Below are 20,901 nucleotides of genomic sequence, written 5' to 3'. Positions count from 1 at the left end.
ATCATAGTAGCTTAATATCATATCATAGATTCATAGTATCTTAGTATAATAGTATCTTAGTATCATAGTGTCATAGTATCACAGTATCTTAGTATCATAGTGCCATAGTGTATAGTGTCTTAATAGTGTCATAGTATCTAAGTATCTTAGTGTCATAATATCACCATATCATTGTATCATAATATCATAGTGGTGCCATAGTGTATAGTGTCTTCATAGTGTCACAGTATATTAGTATCATCGTGTCATAATATCTTAGTATCATAGTATCTTGGTATCATAGTATCTTAGTATCATAGTGCCATAGTGTATAGTGTCTTCATAGTGTCATAGTATTACAGTATCTTAGTATCTTAGTATCATAGTGTCATAGTGTATAGTGTCTTCATAGTGTCATAGTATCACAGTATCTTAGTATCATAGTGCCATAGTGTATTGTGTCTTCATAGTGTCATAGTATCACAGTATCTTAGTATCTTAGTATCTTAGTGCCAGTGTCATAACGTAGTGTCTTCATACTATCACAGTATCTTAGTATCATAGTATCTTAGTATAAGAGCGTCATAGTGTCATAGTATCTTAGTATAATAGTATCTTAGTATCATAATATCATAGTGTCATAGTATCAGTATCATAGTAGCTTAATATCATATCATAGATTCATAGTATCTTAGTATAATAGTATCTTAGTATCATAGTGTCATAGTATCACAGTATCTTAGTATCATAGTGCCATAGTGTATAGTGTCTTCATAGTGTCATAGTATCTAAGTATCTTAGTGTCATAGTATCACCATATCATAGTATCATAGTGGTGCCATAGTGTATAGTGTCTTCATAGTATATTAGTATCATAGTAACATAATGTCATAGTATCTTAGTATCATAGCATCTTAGTATCATAGTGCCATAGTGTATAGTGTCTTCATAGTGTCATAGTATATTAATATCTTAGTATCTTTGTATCTTAGTGCCAGTGTCATAACGTAGTGTCTTCATACTATCACAGTATCTTAGTATCATAGTATCTTAGTATAAGAGCGTCATAGTGTCATAGTATCTTAGTATAATAGTATCTTAGTATCATGGTATCTTAGTGGCTAATGTCATGGTATCTTAGTATCATAGCATTATAGTATCTTTGTAACATAGTATCTTAGTCTCTTAGAATCATAGTATCTAAGTATCATAGTGACATAGTATCATAGTTCCGCACCAGAAACACACTGTCAAGGATCCCGTAGCAAATAAAAGAGAGTAATCCACACATAATTCTGATAATACACTGTCTTTTATGTCTGTTGTTCAGCATTCGCCACGTAATTTATCTACACGTTCCCTTCAAATGTTAGGATTGGTACAAACAGTTCCTGACTGAACAACTCTCCATCCATCCATCCATCCATCCATTTTGCAATAGGCCTACCCATTCATATGCTTTCACATAGACCCACCGCTTGTCTGATCAAAGTATCCTGATGCTCAGTCAAGGGTATATTACACCACTGTATGAAGTATTAATAGGACCAAAATACATTTACAATGTTATCACGGTACATGATATACAAATCTAATTCAGTCCTGAGCCTCACCTTGTCAAACAAACTGTTTTATCCATTTTTAGGGTCAATTTGTTCTTTCCTTTGGTCATTGATTTTTTTTGGGGGGGGGGGTCCAGCTTTTACATGATTAAAAAGACCTTTAGAGGTTTTACTTTGAGGGTCACCATGTGGTGTATTTACATGGAAAATAATTCAGCCCATTGTAGCCCAGCAGCTAATGAGATTGGTCGTTAAGTGAATGACACAAAGCCTACCAAAAAGCCTGAATACCACAGTGTCCTCGCGCACACAGACACACACACACACACACACACACACACACACACACACAGTGGTGAGACACTGGACTACCCCCGACCCCACCTCGATTTCCTTCTACTCCATCTCTCCTCCCTGATGTCACCATGAAATGCAAAACAAAGGCTAGCTAGAGGGCACGGTAAGTCAGGCTAACGATTCTGCCCCGTCGGAGACGTTAACCGGGGTGTTTTAGATGAGAGTGACAGCGGGCGAGTGGATCTGTGTCTTTCTAAAGATGCGACGGAGATGTCTGCAAGTCTCGGAAAGTTACTCATGACAGATGAGTGGATTCAAGAAAGGCCCACATCTCTGTCCTGGAGACTCACTTAAAGACTTGCTGTCTGGGGCTTCCGGGTGGTGTGGCGCTCTGTTCGGTTGCCTACCAACATGGGGATCGCCGGTTCGAATCCCTGTGTTACCCCCGGCTTGGTTGGGCATCCCTACAGACACAATTGGCCGTGTCTTGCAGGTGGGAAGCTGGATGGAGGTGTGTGTCCTGGTCGCTGCACTAGCGCCTCCTCTGGTCAGTTTGGGCGCCTGTTCAGGAGGGGGGGGGGATAGCATGATCCTCCCACGTGCTACGTCCCCCTGGCGAAACCCCTCCCTGTCAGGTGAAAAGAAGTGGCTGGCAACTCCACATGTACCGGAGACGGCATGTGGTGGTCTGCAGCCCTCCCCGGGTCGACAGAGGGGGTGGAGCAGTGACAGGGATGGCTCGGAAGAGTGGGGTAATTGGCCAAGTACAATTTGGAGAAAAAGGGAGAAACCCTCCCCCCACCAAAAAAAAAACGTGTCTGTGTGAGCTTGGATATTTGCATACGTGTGTTCATGACAGCATGCTGGAGGGTGTGTGTCTGCATGCGTCAGTAGAGATGCTGTCTAATGTGACAAACTGCAAGTAAATAGTGTAACCACTACAGAGTTTCTATGTTGACCATCTCGTTAGACGGCAGCAACTAACACGGGCCATTTCTCCATTCTCTCTCTCTCTCTCTCTCTGCCGCTTTCTCTCCTTGCACTTGAACTTTTATTTTGCAGAGTTGCCACCTGGTTTCACAGGCGGGTTTGTGTTTCTGCAGAAAGGCTCGGCTGTGTGCGCTGCGCTGCTCGTCACCGAGCGGCTGCTCGCTGCAGTAAATGGCCGAGTGAAACCTGACTCTGTGCTGAACTGGGAATTATTGAAATCTAGATGAAGGCAGCACAAACACAGGCTCTTGCCGACCGCCCAGTTTGCGACCCATGCCTCACATATCTAAATGGTGGGTGTACCGTTTTGTGACTTTATCACTCACGTGCATCCAGATCGTCCCCACAAAAAAAATAATAAATAAATAAATGTTAAAAAAAACAGGGTTTCAAATGTGAACGTTCGAACCCCTTTTGCGGATATCTCTTACCTTTCCTCTGCTGGGGGTGCGCGCGTCGGCTGGGAAACCCGGATCCAGGTCCAAAGCGCTGGGAACCAGTGGCGGGAGCTGTAATGCATAATTTTAAGTGCATTAGCTTATCATATCCCACTGTCTGACGGGAAAGTGGGTTAAAGTCCAACGTGTATATTAAACCCCGTACTTAAGTCAAATTTACATTTTGTTAAAGATTACTGCCTTTATTGATGCATATAATCATATTCATGGACCATCTGCTGATTTGGCAAGCGCGGATCAAACTCACAAAACAGCCCTGCTAACCTTTTAAGTACAAAATAGTCAGGCTTAACTCCGATATCACAGAAGTGTGTGTGTGTGTCTGTGTGTGTGTGTGTGTGCGTGCGTGTGCGTGCGTGTGTGTGAGGAGATTGTATGGATATTGGATAATACTTAATTTAGATCCTCCGGGCTGCTCATGCCATATTTTATTTTACCGTGATCGCCTTGGTATCAGACCAGGCCATGTGTTTGAACAACTGAGCAAATAAATGTTCGTCTGACGACGCGCGAGGCCAAATCTTGCCGCGCGCGCGCGGGGTTTGATCACACCGTCGGCCGTGGCGTACAGCTGCGAGGTCGCGGACGCGACACGAGGCTACTCCATCGGGAATCGGGGCCCGTTCGTCGTCGTTCCCATCGTGCACTTGTCCCAAGAGCGCCACCGGAAGCAGCCAGCATGACTGCCGGAACCGCCGGGCCTGCTCGGGCTAGCTAGCGGCTAGCTTAGCCACTAGCCGCGTTATTGCCAGTTCCCAAACTATTTCCCCCAGTATATGTTTTGGCGGAATGGGAATTTACCATTTGGGCATCTTTAGCGACCGAAATACTTATGTTCAACTCATTCCAAACAAAGCTTACGCAGATTGAGAATTCATATGCCAGAGGTAAATCCGAGTTAACACGGATTTATACTGGCATGAGTTAAAGGACTAGAGTTTGTAATCCAGGTGGCCAAGGGATTTTACCACACAGTGGCAAAAATCACTTAAAACTCCCCTCGCATCCTGAGCCATCGAGCTTAGTAAGCAGACAGATTTTTCAGAATTGATGACAGTACAACTATACTATATTATGGTAGCGGCGCCGTGTGTGTGTGTGTACACGTTTATGTGGCTGTCTGTTTGTATTATTGCATGTGTGTGTCCATGGATATGATCTTGAATATTGGTGTGTGTGGGTGTGTGTTCCTGCGCGTGCGAGCACGTGTCTGTGTGTGTGTGCGTGCGTGTGTGTGCGTGTGTGTGTGTGATTGGACTGATCTGGATAATTTGCTTCCTTCGTATCCTCAATTAGCGAGCGAAGGCTCCTGCTAAATAAGACCTTGGCAGATATGACTTCCCGTCGACGGGACGTACCGAGAACACGCGCCCCCTCGTCCGCGTGTGCACGAGCACGTCTGTGCGGCGTGCAGACAAGGGGGGAAATGACCTCAGCGCCGACCGCCGTCCTTACCGGCAACGACGTAATCAAAGCGGCGACAAAGTGGCTATTTTAATGACATTATTTGCGACGCCATTGTTTGCCGTCTTAGTTGTTGCTTTTGCTTGATACCATTTTAATATGAGGGAGACGCGGGCAGGAACACACACAAAGGTGTGTGTGTGTGTGTGTGTGTGTGTGTGTGTGTGTGTGTGTGTGTCAAGGACAGAGGAGCGGAGATAGAGTGGAGTTGTTTAATGACAGGAACAGCTGACTCATTTAGAGAGAGCAGTGAAAGGTAATTAACCCTGGGAAAACTACAGCTGCCATGCGAGCTGTTCACTTCGGCGCAATCTGATTAGGAATCACTGCTCAGGGTCCCCGATTCCTTTCAGACGCTGTGTGTTCGAGGTAAACTTTTCCTTTTGCCCAGCCCCCCACCCCACCCACATAGAACTGGCTCCTCCACCCCCATAGAACTGGCTCCCCCACCCCACCCCACCCACATAGAACTGGCTCCCCCACCCCAACCACCCCCATAGAACTGGAAACCTGCCTTTTGTGACGGGGGGGGGGGATTTGTTCGAGGTAAACTTTTCCTTTTGCCCCCCCCACCCCACCCCCATAGAACTGGCCCCCACCCACCCCCATAGAACTGGCCCCCCACCCACCCCCATAGAACTGAAAACCTGCCTTTTGTGACGGGGGGGGGATTTGTTCGAGGTAACTTTTCCTTTTGCCTCCCCCCACCCCCATAGAACTGGCCCCCCACCCACCCCCCCCCATAGAACTGGAAACCTGCCTTTTGTGATGGGGGGGGGATTTGTTTGAGGTAAACTTTTCCTTTTGCCTCCCCCCCACCCCCATAGAACTGGCCCCCCACCCCACCCCACCCCCATAGAACTGGAAACCTGCCTTTTGTGACGGGAGGGGGGGGAGATTTAGGGAAGAACAGTTACCACGTTTCTCCGAAATTGCCGACCACCTGGTGGCGTTCACGGAGGCCGGGCCGGTGAAAAGGCCTCCCCGGGCAGGAACAATGAGCGGGATTAGTGTGAGAGGGGGGGGAGGACGGACACCGGGGCCCCGCACCCTTCCTCCTCCCCACACAACCGTCGCCACATCGGAAGGCTCGTGTAAAGACAAAAAGAAAAAGAGGCAGAAAGCCTCCATGTTGAAACTCAAAGTCTGCCACAGGGGGTGGTCGTGCGAGTCGATGGATTAATGATGTGCTGTTTCATTTGCTAGTTCACCAGCTCTGATATATACACACACATATATATATATATATATATATACACACATTTTTTTTACTACTTTATTGATCCCCGTGGGGCAATTCTTTCTCTGCGTTTAGCCCATCCTAGCTGTGTAGCTAGGAGCAGTGGGCAGCCGCTAGTGCAGCACCCAGGCACCATCTCCAGTTCTTCTTTCCATTGCCTTGCTCAGGGGCACAGGAGTATTAACCCCAACATACATGTCATTTTGATGGTGGGAGGTGGGGGGGGGGGACCGGAGCACCCAGAGAAAACCCACCGCAGACATGGGGAGAACATGCAAACGCCACACAGAGGACGACCTGGGGTTCGAACCCGGGACCTTCTCGCTGTGAGGCGACAGCGCTAACCGCTGGGCCACCGTGCCGCCATATTCTCTGCACCGTTGCACTTTAAAACCTCTTACTTCGCCTGTATATAGCCAGTCCTCTATATGTGAAGACTGTTGTGTTGTGGTGTTGTTATTCTATGTTAAGTACTCTGAGAGAGCCACGAACCGGAGTCAACGTCCATGAATGTGCAAACCTACATGGCCGATAAACATGATTCTGGTTCTGCTACCTAGAGTTGTGAAAAACAAACCGGTTTTGTTAGTCAAGTAGCCTGGTTTGCCCTAATTGGGTTGAAAGGCACGAATAAAATCGCACATCATCCCGTCCCCTTTTACAGGATGGGGTGTTACTAAAAGCGCTGGAAAATTTGGTCAAAAACAGAAATTGGCCGTTTGATGTCAGAAGAAACAATCTGGACTTGGTGCCTCTGTGTGGTCGGCATCCAGATGAACCCAATTTAGAGGGAAGGCTTTGGGATGACTTTGGAAAGCGATTACAAGATCCCCCAGATCACCTCGGCAAAGGTGTCACCATCTGACTCTTTCATGGGAGCCTTGCGAACCGCGTCCAACAACAAGTTTCCCCTGTAGTTATGCCATCACAGCGAGCCATTGAAGCCGCCGCTAGCCGGGCTGCGGACCGTTCGTTAAGAACCCCGGGCTGTGTTCTTCTGTCGAAGCATCTCAGTCCTGGAGGAGTGATAAGACGTCGATGCCCCCGTCTTTAAAAAGTACAAACACTCTGCTCGGCTGTCTGCTTGTCTGAGCTGAAATCACCGAGATTCTGACTCCGTCTCTCTACACCCAGCACCCTCTATAAGGTGAAGAAGTCTACAAATTGGTGGAAGAATAATTATTTTCCTCCATTTTCGTCACCAGAGTGTTGACTGTTTTTTTGGTTGGTGTACAAAGCCTTCTAAAATTAGAATTAAACAATTCAAATTAAACATATTGGGGTTCAGAATCCAATATCAGCCACCACGGATCAATTACGTTGGAGCCGACCTCCTCTTTCCTCTGCCCTTCCTAAACCGTCTTCAGATACTTCCATATCGTCCTGTCCGTTACGACTGTCTGAGGCCGACCCCGTCACAAATTTTCACACGGGAACACATATTTTCAAGGTTTTCAGCAGTTTGATGTGCTGACAAACTGCTCCTTCTGCAGCTCTGAGCTCATCCTGTGGGCCCCTCGGACGTGAGGACTTCCCATGAGCACGCGCCTCCGCCCCCCCCCCACCCCAACTCCAGACGGACACGCTTTACATTTCGCTGGTCCCCCATCAACGTGGATGATGACCAGCCTCGCGCCTCTCCTGCGCTACACAGAAACCGCGGTTGGGTTCGCCGTACCCTCAGACATCCATTACAAGGAAATATGAAAGTAAACTGTGCTATCTCCCCCGTTGTTTGCTCTTTATTATGCATCAACAGAAAACACTTAGCATGTAAAATGAACGTGAAAATTATTCCCGGGGTAAACTATAAACACAGAAGTTACCCCGCACATTTAGCCTCTTTTTCTTTTTTTTCCCCCCTCCTTCCCCTAGATCAGAGTGTAATTGCCAGTAATCAGGTCTGTTTGCTGCTGATAAAACCACTCTGAATGCGAGGAACCCTCTTTGTGTGATGACTCAATTATGCCAGAAGTGGCTCATCAAACCTGGCCCATCAGCTGCTTTAATAAATAAGGAGCAAAACTTGCTGCAGGCGCATTATAATTCCATTCATTCCATAATTAAATCCATTCCAGTTTTAACCCTTCGCTCAGTGTGCCTCTGGAAGAGGAAACAAAAAAAACAAAAAAACTTGGGAGGCAGGGTGGGGGTGGGGGAGGGGTCGGAGGGGGGGAGAGGGGGGTCACACACACCAGACAGTGACCTTGCACAGAGCACCCATCCGTTTCCCTATAACTCAAAATGATACCGCCGCAGAGGGGTGGGGAGAAATAGGCTTCCTCCGGTGAAAAGGATGGGTATCAGTGTGGATACAGGCGCCATAGTTGGTTATTTATTTATTTATTTTTAACGTATGCATTGTTTCCGCGTGCAGCCTTACTCGGTAATTACGTTAAAAAAAAGAGAAGAAGAATAATCTAATCATAACAGTTGGTCGGGTGAGCGCGCGCCACTGACATTTTGAAATCTTATTTTGCGTAATCTCATTTTGGCCTCCGTCGTCTTCGCCCGTGCCCCCCCCCATCTAAAGGAAAATGTAAACAATGTGATTCATTTTGTGGTCTTCAAAATCTTCTGCCGCAACGCCGGCCTACTTTATTGGCCTCAAGGTGAAGTATCAGCATAGTGCCATTGAGTTTTACTCTATCACAGTAATGTCTGTGTTAATTACATGAGAGTGTCCCAAGTGCACGGATAAGCTGGGAACAGGGAGCGAATGGAGGGGGATGCGATGACTCAAGGTCAATAATGAATATCCACTGCAGCTGCACAGTCTTAAGGCTCTGCAAAAAAGAAAAAAAGATATTAATAATCATAGCTCATCTTTGCAGCTAAATGTGTTTGGTAGCAGTTGTGTTTGCGAGAGCAATAGCGGCAGCATCCTCGTTCACCATCTCAACTTGGACACAGCCTTTCTGACAATGGTGCGAGGCAATGGTTATTCATGATGGTTGGACCGGGGACCGGGGAGGGTCTATCACCCCCCCCCCCAGTCATAGCCCTTTCTCTCCTCCGTCGTGGTGGGAATGCTAGCAGATGGGTTAGGGGGAATGGGTTGGGCTCAAGGACAGCTAGCAGCCAGATTAACACATAGAAAATCACATGGACCCCCAGCAATCGGGCACGCCTCCGTTCCCCCCTGAGAAATCTGCCCCTACGCGTGGGCAAGGGGGTCCTCGGAGATGCACTATTTGTGTTAGACTAGGGATGGGGTTGGGGCAAGGGTGTAAGGCGGGGGGGGGCGAGCCGAAATATGATTCAGCAGATGACAAACTGGCTCTTAGGAGAGAGTCGTTTTTTTCTTATGCTAATGACATGAAGCTCCCCTCCCCTCCCCACTTTTTGGGGGGTTTTCAGGGGAATCGCACTGCAAGCTATAATTATGAAGACCGTTTTTTTTGTTTGGGGGGAGATATTTTTTTCCTCTTGAAAGCGAACAGAAATAAATAATTCCGTAATAAGATCTGTGAAGTGAAGAGGCTTAATGCACTCATTGTGTTCATCCTTGTTTTCCCACTTGGATTTCTGGTATTAATTAGAGGCACGCAATTTGATCTCTGTCAAGCAATCAATTTGCACTGCGCTCCTCGTTACATGCGAGGTGCTAATATCACCTCACCCGCCGTCTCTGACTGCACGCTCACCACGGTCCCGCTGATGGAAGCGGTAAAAGAAGTTTGTGAAGGAGCTCGGGGGGGGGGGGGTCAGTGTGTGCGTGTGTGTATATATGTGTTTATTGCAGGATACAGATTGTAATGGTCAAACCGGTGACGTGTGTGTGATTTATTACAGAGAATGAGTTACATGCTCACCTCCTGAAAGCCAAGAGTTGCGAGCACATCGACCGAGGCAGACGTGGATCTGGCAGCTTACCAAATACGGTGCCCGGAAAAGTACAGTTAAAGGTAAACTTCTCACACAAACATGGGGGATAAAGACAGCGCAACGTAAAGATAGCAAACCTGCCATTTCTCACCGTTGTTCCAAAATAACGTCACGTTTTTCCACGGTAAATACTGGCGTGGGCTATATGAAGAGGTGAACACGTGTGCCGGGGGGATGGATAAGGTGCACGGTTGTTTGGTGCGAGTTCTGCACTGACCGTGACGACAACATACCGAGATAGTTTTCCACATATGCAAGGTGTGGGTAGGTGTTCATACTGCAGAGTCTGCTTCTTTTTTTTTTTATAAAGCGGTGAAGTAAAGTTTCTCTGATATATTGCTCCATATAAACCCAACGGCAACATTTAACTTAGACGGTAATTCCTGATTCTCATGCCTTAAATCTTTAATGGAAAGTTTAGATAGCCGAGGTCTATTATGGCCTTTGGATAGAATGAAAGGAATTCTTGGCAGCTGTGTGCTGGATAAAGGCCTTATTACAGCACACCAACACTGGTATTAACCTATGGATTTGCCTACACGACCATTTTATCTGCTGATACGTAAGTTAGCAAACTGGTGCGAGACCATCAAAGAGTTCAGTGCTACTGAATGTTCAGCTCCACTGCTTCACAGCACTGAACAATGCTTTCCATTCATTTGAATATTGCAGAATTGTATTAATTGATGCCACATGAAGGTCTCTGCAAGTGAACTGTGAGATCTGTTGATTTGGGCGTTATTTTGCATTGGTGAAAAAGGCGCCACATACACGGTTTTAAGTCAGATACGGGGGCCAACATCCAAAACAAAAAGAAGCAGCTGTTTGACCCCGGTTGTGTTTATTTGCGTTGCTTCTGCAAAGATCTCCTCACGTTGCCATGTCGACGGGACCCGTCACACCGACTTAAGCATCTACGGAGGCTTTTCTGGTCCTCCCTCTGATTCCACGTGTGCGGGGTTACACACAACTGCTGGTCATTTTAATGTCAGCAGTGCATCCATGGTACCCCTCGCAATAAGAAATAGGTTTACTGCTGGGATAGGCTCCAGCATCCCGCGAACCCAGTTGGGATAAGCGGCTTGGATAACAGAACAGATGCCATAAAAAGCTGCTTCTTTTTTTTTTTGGCCCATCAGGCCCAAACTTGAATGTAAACCTGAATATACAGCTGTTCTGGAAACCGTAAAGTCACAATATCATCCAACGTCAGCGAACTCGTATCCAAGTCAAAGTTCCCATCTATTAGAAAAGGTAAATATTGGGGCGTCCGAGTGGCGTAGCGGTCTATTCCGTTGCCTACCAACTCGGGGATCGCCAGTTCAAATTCCCATTTTACCTCCGGCTTGGTCGGGTGTCCTTACAGACACATTCGGCCATGTCCGCGGAAGGGAGGCCAGATGTGGGTATGTGTCCTGGTCGCTGCACTAGCGCCTCCTCTGGTCGGCCAGTCAGGGCGCCTGTTCGGGGGGGAGGGGGAGCTGAGGGGTAGCATGATCCTCCTACGTGCTACGTCCCCATGGCGAAACTCCTCACTGTCAGGTGAAAAGAAGCGGCTGGCAACTCCACATGCATCGGAGGAGGCGTGTGGTAGTCTGCAGCCCTCCCCGCATCGGCAGAGGGGGTGGAGCAGCGACCGGGACGGCTCGGAAGAGTACAATTCGGAGAAAGGAGAAAAAAAAATCATCAAACATCAGCTAGCTCGTAGCCGAGTCAAACTTCTCGTCTGCAAGGCTCAGCGTTTTCGGGTTTTATTTTTCAAAGCCATCCAGCATGCTGAATTTCGCCACAAGGGGACATTGTTACATAACCTCACACGAACAGGAACAACTTTTGGCTCAGTGGAAACATAAAATCCGGGCGAAAATCAGTTTGAACCCATCTGCTCCTTTTAAAAAATCTGGGTATTTTTCGGCCAAACTCGGTAAAAACCGAAAACGCGGAGCCTTGCTCGTCTGTTAGAAAAAAATCATATCGATTCCGATTTGCGTTTCACTGTCCCGGAAGGCACAGCGGTGACTCGAATGGATCATTTACGCCCGTTTCACTTTCCAACATATTTCAGGTCTCCGCAGAAGATTCGAACCGTCGACAGAATGACCCCATAAGCATATAGTAGAGAAATACTCTCTTCCGGGCGATAAAGCGCCATGATAAAATACCGCCCGCGTGTCCGTGAGACCGGCGTGGATGACTGACGTGAGGAGAGCTGCTTCTGTGGGCCACGGCCAAAACATGGGACATCGATGACCACGTTCAAACAAGCACGCTTACCACATAATTTACAATTTAACTCATTTGTTTGCGTCACAATCTCGTCCCCCCTGCCGTAACAGCAAAGTTATAAACAAACCCATGCCAAAAAAAAGTGAATGCATGTGTGTGGAAAAGTGTTAGCGGCTAATGAGCTACATTAGTTTTTACAGAATGTAATCTATAGTGTTGGGGAGTTGTTTGTCTCAATAGGCCCCAGTAATCAAAAGTAATGAACCTATTACGAGCGGGACCTCCGAGGGCCCGGCGTGGCATTAAGAGTGTGGCACATAAAAGGTTTATTAAAGGAAATTAAGGTCCATCACTGCCACACCTGCTCCCCTATTATAAATGTATGACAGGTCAGCGCCTTCAATCACAACAGCAAACGAGAGAGAGGAGTCATGTTTCCCATTACCGGGGGAGAGCGGCGGCGTATCCTATGACTCACACATCTCACTGGCCTGTGACCACTATACGCCACCATCAGCCGGCAATAATTATATTTAATAGGTTTTATTTGGGACCCACCAGCAACAGACAGGGAGAGTGGATGGATTTTTTAGCAACTATTCCTGTCTGAACACACACTGTTTGGCACCGCGTTCGCACTTTAGTGTCATTATTATGTGTCATTATGTTTCCTCGCCCCCCCCCCAAAGTTTGTTTTCGCTCGCCGAACGCGCAAGAGTGTCAACACCACGCGGTGTTTTTTTGCATGTTATTGGATTTTGGTGGCACTTTGTGACCCCCCCCCCCTCTCCCCCTCCCCCACCATCATACTGCAAACCCAAACTCGCACGGCTTGCGAACAACCGCTGCCCGCTGTGACCGACTTCCTCCGCACGTTGTGATTAACCCGCCCGCGGTCTAAGCTGTGGTCGTGGCCATTTCATAAATCAGCAAAAAGACAGGGATGGTTTTCTCAGTGGCCTTACTTGTTTACGCCACCTTTTATTTGTTTACTCCACCTTTTATTTGTTTACTCCACCTTCTATTTGTTTACTCCACCTTCTATTTGTTTACTCCACCTTCTATTTGTTTACTCCACCTTCTATTTGTTTACTCCACCTTCTATTTGCAGATGGACCCTGAGGGCGAGGAACAAGCTCTGCACACATGTAACAGCAGCACAGGTGAGTGCAGAAGCCCTATTTTTGGCATGCCTTTTAACCACACACACACACACACACACACACACACACACACACACACACACACACACACACATACACGCACGCACAAACACACACACACACTCAAATTCAAATACAGGCACACATACACATTAAACTTTAAATACAAGTACACTCACACACACACAAACCCTCTTGCACACACACCCTCTCTCTCTCTTGCACACACACACACACACACACACACATATAAACACACACACCATCTCTCTTGCTTGCACACACACGCACACACACCCTCTCTCTTGAACACACACACCCTCTTTCTTGCACATACACACACACCCTCTCTCTTGAACACACACACCCTCTCTCTTGAACACACACACCCTCTTTCTTGCACATACACACACCCTCTCTCTTGAACACACACACACCCTCTCTCTTGCACATACATACACACACACACACACACACACACCCTCTCTCTTGCACATACACACACACACACTCTCTCTCTTGCACACACACGCACACCCTCTCTCTCTCTCTCTTGCGCGCACACACACACACACACACACACACACACACACACACACACACACACACATTCTCTCTCTCCACACACACACACACAAACCCTCTCTCTTGCGCACACACACACACACACCCTCTCTCTTGCACGTGCACACACATGCACAAACCCTCTCTTGCGCACACACACACACACACACACACACACACACACACATTCTCTCTCTCTCTCCACACACACAAACCCTCTCTCTTGCGCACACACACACACACACACCCTCTCTCTTGCGCGCGCACACACACACACACACACACACACACACACATTCTCTCTCTCCACACACACACACACAAACCCTCTCTTGCGCGCGCACGCACACACACACACACACACACACACACACCCTCTCTCTCTTGCACGTGCACACACACACACACACACACACAAACCCTCTCTCTTGCACACACACACACGCATGCACACACACATGCCACTTATCAGTATGGGCTGGGGTGTCAGTTCAACAATCCAACGTTAGCGTTGTCAGTCGTGTGTGTCAGTTGTGCGTGTGTGTGTGAAGAGCGCTGCACTGCCGTGTCATTATTCAGAGGGGAATAACGGCATTAAACTGCAGCACCGGCTCAAATTAGTTAAGCAGTGTGTGCATATTGTGTGATTGAAAACCTCTAGACTGGATGTGTCATTATGCAAGTGTTGAGGGCCCGTGAGGCCTGCCGGCTCAGGCTGGAGCCATTACTGAAGCTGGGGGTCCAGGATGTGTTATTACTGGCCCTGCTTCACGGGAGTAGGGGTGGAAGCTGTGAATGAGATTTGCATGGGCCTCTGGGAAAATTGATTTACCCTTTTAGATCATGTTGTCAAAGCTGTCAGAGGATGAACCGCTGCTGGTGTCCCAGAGAACGAGCAGATTGAATGAGAAGCTTCTCAGCTCAGTGAGGACACCTCCTCTCTAGCCCCTCCCTGGTCGTGTCTCTCTAGCGCCTCCCTGGTCGTGTCTCTCTAGCGCCTCCCTGGTCGTGTCTGCAGGCTCTGCAAAAGGGAAAATATAACAAGTCTGTAGTTAAGGATAGATTAAATACATTTTTATTCGATGCGACTGCACCACTTCGGACTTGAAATATGGGGTGTCTGGGTAGCATAGCAGTCTATTCTGTTGCCTACCAACACGGGGATCGCCGGTTCAAATCCCTGTGTTACCTCCGGCTTGGTCGGGCGTCCCTACAGACACAATTGGCCGTGTCTGGGGGTGGGAAGCTGGATGTGGGTGTGTGTCCTGGTCACTGCAGTGGTGCCTCCTCTGGTCGGTCGGGGCGCCTGTTCGGGACGGGGGCGGGGGGGGGGGGAAATAGCGTGATCCTCCCTGGCGAAACTCCCTCACTGTCAGGTGAGAAGAAGCGGCTGGCGAGTCCACATGTATCGGAGGAGGCATGTGGTAGTCTGCAGCCCTCCCTGGATCGGCAGAGGGGGTGGAGCAGTGACCGGGACGGCTCGGAAGAGAGGGGTAATTGGCCAAGTGCAATTAGGGAGAAAAAGGGGGAAATTTAAAAAAAAAGAAAGAAATATGGATTTAGAATTCTGAGGACAACTATACCTTTCCTTATCTGTATGAGAATAAAGGCTAAGAGTAAGTCGTACCGTGTCACGACTTTCCAAAATGACCCCAAAAGTTGGGAGCCTGGGTCTGGAATCAAGAACACGTCCCTTTTGACAGAGTCAGCGTATGAGTCGTCCACACGGTGGACATGTAGACGTGACTGTTAACTGGTTTTTCTTGCCCTTCATTTCCAGTGCTGGCCGACTGCATCGCCGAGACGCCCAGGTAAAAGTTAATGACTTGATGTGGAAACGAACAGTAAAATGATGACTTGGGACTAATGCTTCTTCCTCAGCTCATTAATGTGGCGCATCAAGGGGGCTTTTCTCCCATTAGCATAATTTTATGGATAAATCTGTCCTGAACATCCCTGCATTAGCACGTGTGATTGATTCTTCCCTCATGTCGTCCCTGCATGCCAACAAAACGTAGCATTCTTCAGTTTTCCAGTTTTCTCACTCATCCCTCCAGCTTTAGAAGCAACACTTCAAGTATTTCAAGTGCGTCACATTTTGCCATTTGGAACTTTCAAACGAGCCAACTGCTAGCTAGAACCGGCCACATACACTTCTGTTGACCCCCGTGCCTCCTTTCATCCATTGTCCCCTTCCCTTCCAGCCCATATGGGTCCGTGGCGAGGAAGAGGAGCGCCCAGGAAGGGGTGCAGGGCGCCCCCGTAAACAAGAGAAAGTCCTTGCTGATGAAGCCGCGGCACTACAGCCCCAGCGAGGCCTGCGAGGAGGAGAGCGAGGACCTGGCAGCGCCACAGGACAAAGAAGAGCTGAGGAACACTGACACTCCAGCAGGTAAACAGATGTCCTGTTGTTTTGTCTGTTTTGATGAACAATTGACGCTGAATTTTAAAATCCCATCTGTTGCATTCATATCCACCCCCCAACCACCCTCCCCCCCCTTCTGCCATCAGCCAGCAGCAGCAGTCATTGTGCACTGGAAGTGAAAGACTACACTGCTGGGTCCACATTAGTTGTGTCTCGCGTTCTCAAATTGAAGTTTTGACAGCTGATCTGCCATGATAGTTTTGGCAGGGCTCGGCCCTCGTTTGATGCGGCCAGATTCCACACCTCTCATCTGTCTCTCTTTTTTTTTTATCGCCATGCCAAGTCCATCGCATGCATGGAATGAAAATTTAAAAAAAAGGGGGGGGGCACTTCATTTGTTCACTCTGTTCCTGGTTAAAAGTCGTTTAATTTTCTTCCCTCGTTTGTGCAGAGGTTGCACTGGTACGAAGAGCAGATCAGCGGCAAGCGAACGAGGCGCCGCCTCACATTTCTGTTATTTTACTACCGGTATTGTACCTGGCATGTGATCGGTTCATCAACAACCGAGGAAAACATTTAGGAAATGTAATTTTTTTTTTTTTTTTAGGAAACAAACATTTTTAGTTTTTTTTTATGAATTGAATTTTAGACATTTTGGCAACAGTACCCCGGGTTTACATGCGCATTCTCACCCACTACAATCTGCACTGATTTGGTATATTTTTAAAGCTGTAACTAAGCAACAAACGTAATTGTCCCTTTCAAAAGCTTTTGTTAGGCCCTCTAACACAGTCTAATACATAATTAGGCATAATGTCCACAGCTCATTACAGTACACACGTGTGTAGTTAAATAGACCGGGAGAGTGGCTCGCTCAGCGGCGAGGATTCACTGCAACAGGAGTTTATTTGTTTCTTGGGCTCATATTACATTACAATTTTCTTAGTAATTCATAGTGCCGCATCGGTTTTGCCTTTGTTTGCGGTTATTTTTTCACATCCTACACACATTTTCCCCCGCTTTTATCCACAAACATTGATGAACTGTATAATTATTTGCAGTAGCCTTACATTCAGGGGGGCTAGCTGTTAAAACACAATGCCCGATGTTAACAACGATAAAGATGGAGTAAGGACTTGTTTTTCCCATCACTGTCGGATTTGGGGAGGGGGGGGGGTGTATTTTAATTTTTTTCTAGTAAAAGGAGGATGGCCTCAGACTGGCGACACTAAGAATTTCACAGAGCGAGGCCGGACATATCTGCATTTTAACAAAAAGAGAGAAAAATAAGCCTCTCGTTTGGTCGATACACGCTGCGTTCAAATCTAGCCAACTCCGGCCCTGCTGCAGAGCGCCGGTAATGGCTGTTCTGGAGGACAAACTGTTCACCTGTTCCAACACACAAACCACCACAGGGATCCAAGTTATTTTTTCTGTCAGTCTGTTTTTTCCTTTTCTACACTAATGTGTGTGTGAATATGTGTGCACGTGCATGCATATGTGCTTGTGTCTGTGTACCCTTGCATATATATATATATATATATAGATAGATAGATAGATAGATAGATGGATAGATAGATAGATAGAGATATAGATATATATTTATTTGCTGTAACTAAGCGTCCCTCTCTGATTTGAGTCTCTCCTTCAGCCGGGGTTATCTTTCAGTGCACCTGTACAAATATTTTGACCAGCTGGGAAACTGATTCAAATGCGTGGCAGTCTCGAGAAGAAATTCCCACTGTCTAAATGCTGCCAACACGTAATGCAATAAACCCAGACCAAGTGAAATAAGATTACAAACTCCATTATGCACAATAGGCTATAAAGTCGTGTATTTCCAAAAACAATTTTGAGGTTTTATATCGGGGCCACTCAATTCGTGTCATTAATTTCAAAAGCTGTTTTTGTGGGGGGGATTAAGATTTTGCGCCGTCCCCATTAATAACCGGTGGTTGTGTGATAATGCTTGTATCTACAGCATCCTCGGCCGTGTGTGATCTGATGCTGACGTCGTACCATCGACCTATCGAATCCCTCACACCACTCCCCCGGGCTACTTTTGGTCTGGTCCATGATGTCTAGCCACTTAAGAGGATAGTCCAACAGTATAGCCTACTTATACTAAAAACCCTTATGGTCCAAACAGCTTTAGCAAAGCGTTAAGTTTGAATGGTTTTGGAGGATCAGGGGAGATTTTGTTTGAATCAATCCAGATGATAGTTTTTGATAGCTTTCCATTGTTAATCATTGACCGTGATTTGATATAATCAGTGGTGTTACAGAAAGCGTTATGTGTGAGGCATTTAGAGGGTTGGGGCTCTCTCTTTGTCTGTTCCAGTGCTGGGGCTTACCATTCACACACAGCTTTAAACAATCTTGTAGCTCACTGGATTTCAGGCTTTCCACTAAAAAAAAACAAGACTAGGTCAAAAGCCCTAGTATAGGGCTGCACCGTGTATGGTCAATGTTCTGAATTGTGGCCAATTTGTTACAGGGACGGTCAAGTAGCAGCGTCCATAATGTGAATTCCTGGATATTAAACCTGCAGTGAGGAACTCTCGTCGCCCCCTTCTGGCAGCGAGAGTAACTACACAAACACTGTCGACGCGCGCTTAGTTACTGTAACCGGTTATTTTCTTGCCCGGTGCGGGATTCGATACGAGGTGTACTGCACCACAAGGCGACATCACTAACCGCTCGGCTAAAGGGTCAAACGTCTTATTAGTAGTTTACAGTCGTCACCCTCCCCGGAAGCGCGCCCTCGCACTTGTTCTTCCCGCGCTCCGAAGAGACTCCTGAGGATCTGCACACTTCCGGATCCCACCGCTGCCACCAATGTAACCGGTTATTTTCTTGCCCGGTGCGGGATTCGAGACGGGGTGTACTGCACCACAAGGCGACGTCACTAACCGCTCGGCTAAAGGGTCAGACCCGTTAGCTAGGGGCTAACGTGTCTTATTAGTAGTTTACATTACGTAATAGTTACAAAAATACAAAGAAATGTCCACAGTTCCGAGGCAATAATCCCTTCTTTGGGTTGAGCCAATAGCCTACTCCAAATATTATACAAATACCAACCTGTCCAAGAGCAGTAATGCGACACGCGTGTCTGCCGTCACGACCTTCTCTTCTTTCGCTACTCTCCAATGAGGAAAAGCCACGTCAACGGTTAGCCATGTTTGTCCCGCCATCAATCGCTTTCTTTTCTTTATTTTTTTACTTGAAGCCTTCCTCTGAACGCTGAGTTTCTTTTTTCCCCCCTCCGGAATATCAAAAACTACCTCGCTGCTTCAGCTCTGGCAAAGAAATCGCGTCCGTCCGTTCGTTTGTTTGTTAGCGCCCATTTCTGCGCGACCGAAGCGTTCCCGTGCCTCTGATTGGCTAACACTAACCCTGACCCCGCCCTAACCAATCGGAGGCACGGTTTGCCGGTTGACGTAAAATGCGTCACTACCGGTGCGCCAGCGCGGGAAAGTCACTAAAAACGCCAGTTAGTGATGTCGCCTTGTGGTGCAGTACACCCCGTATCGAATCCCGCTCCGGGCAAGAAAATAACCGGTTACATTGGTGGCAGCGGTGGGATCCGGAAGTGTGCAGATCCTCAGAAGTCTCTTCGGAGCGCGGGAAGAACAAAGCGCGGGGAGAGGGTGACGACTGTAAACTACTAATAAGACACGTTAGCCCCTAGCTAACGGGTCTGACCCTTTAGCCGAGCGGTTAGTGATGTCGCCTTGTGGTGCAGTACATCCCGTATCGAATCCCGCAGCGGGCAAGAAAAAACCGATTACACTATGTTCGAGTAAAAAGGAAAAAAGGCTATAAATGCAAAGACGACATTTTCCACTCATACCTTGGGATGTTTGATTTGCTAGAGAACGTAATGATAACTGTGCCAGTTGTCTGTTAGCTCCCCCTCCTCTTTTATCGGGTTCTGTCTGCGGATGTCTCTTTTTTCTGAGACTCACTCCGCTGAGTGTTTTGTCAAGAGCGGTTATCTGGGTGCTTTGACTGTGGGCTGCCCCTCATGTCTACCGGCGCATGGAGAGCTGTTTCCTCTCCTGCTCTGCTCTATACTAGACAGTTACAGTGTGTAACCACATGTGAGAAGAGCACTAAAATATTCCGTTCACTCGTTAGCATGCAATTCATGTTGACTGAGCTGGAACTGCCGCGCTAATTAATTTTGAAAGCGCCACGGCACATGCCGAAACTCCCACTTCCGTGTTTACCAGACGTCATTTCAGTGACGTCGCTGGTCACCTGATCCAGCGGCCCAATCGTGTAACTTGATCACTCACAGAACACGATCGTGGGTAGACCTTATCTACTGGCCACCCAGTAGATAGGAGCTTACACTGGGAGTATCCAATTTATGATTACAAATCTTATTAATCTTACAATATTATCTTGAAAGATGTTTTCATTATTTGTTGTTATTATTATTATTATTATTAGTTATTGTTACAGTCAGTAGAGGTGACTCCAAACATTTAAAAACAGCACAAGTAATTTGCCACGTGTATTGTATCACTTTATGGCCGTCATCTCATGATGTGGCCAGTGCTTAATAGAGCCTGATCCTGTGTTGGAAATGACATTTTTAGTTTCAAAGAACTACTTCTGAACTGCAGTGGTACCATTTCCTAAATGTAGACCATTTCTCAGAGCGTTTGATATCATTGCTGTTACTGATATGTTCTGT

The 20,901-nt window shown here is 47.2% G+C and overlaps 1 protein-coding gene across 1 annotated transcript in view; it reads left to right on the top strand.

The window, feature by feature from the left end:
* st18 (ST18 C2H2C-type zinc finger transcription factor) overlaps positions 1 to 20,901 on the top strand; it is a 64,541-nt gene that overhangs the window by 14,891 nt on the left and 28,749 nt on the right. Inside the window, exons 3-6 of the mRNA XM_056293155.1 lie at positions 9,786 to 9,898; positions 13,216 to 13,267; positions 15,612 to 15,642; positions 16,036 to 16,223. Of these exons, the coding sequence (XP_056149130.1) occupies positions 9,786 to 9,898; positions 13,216 to 13,267; positions 15,612 to 15,642; positions 16,036 to 16,223 (384 nt within the window). The remainder of the gene's footprint in view (positions 1 to 9,785; positions 9,899 to 13,215; positions 13,268 to 15,611; positions 15,643 to 16,035; positions 16,224 to 20,901) is intronic.

This window comes from Lampris incognitus, chromosome 14 (assembly GCF_029633865.1).
Source record: "Lampris incognitus isolate fLamInc1 chromosome 14, fLamInc1.hap2, whole genome shotgun sequence".
Lineage (NCBI taxonomy): Eukaryota > Metazoa > Chordata > Actinopteri > Lampriformes > Lampridae > Lampris > Lampris incognitus.
This window is presented reverse-complemented; position numbering and strand designations above follow the sequence as displayed.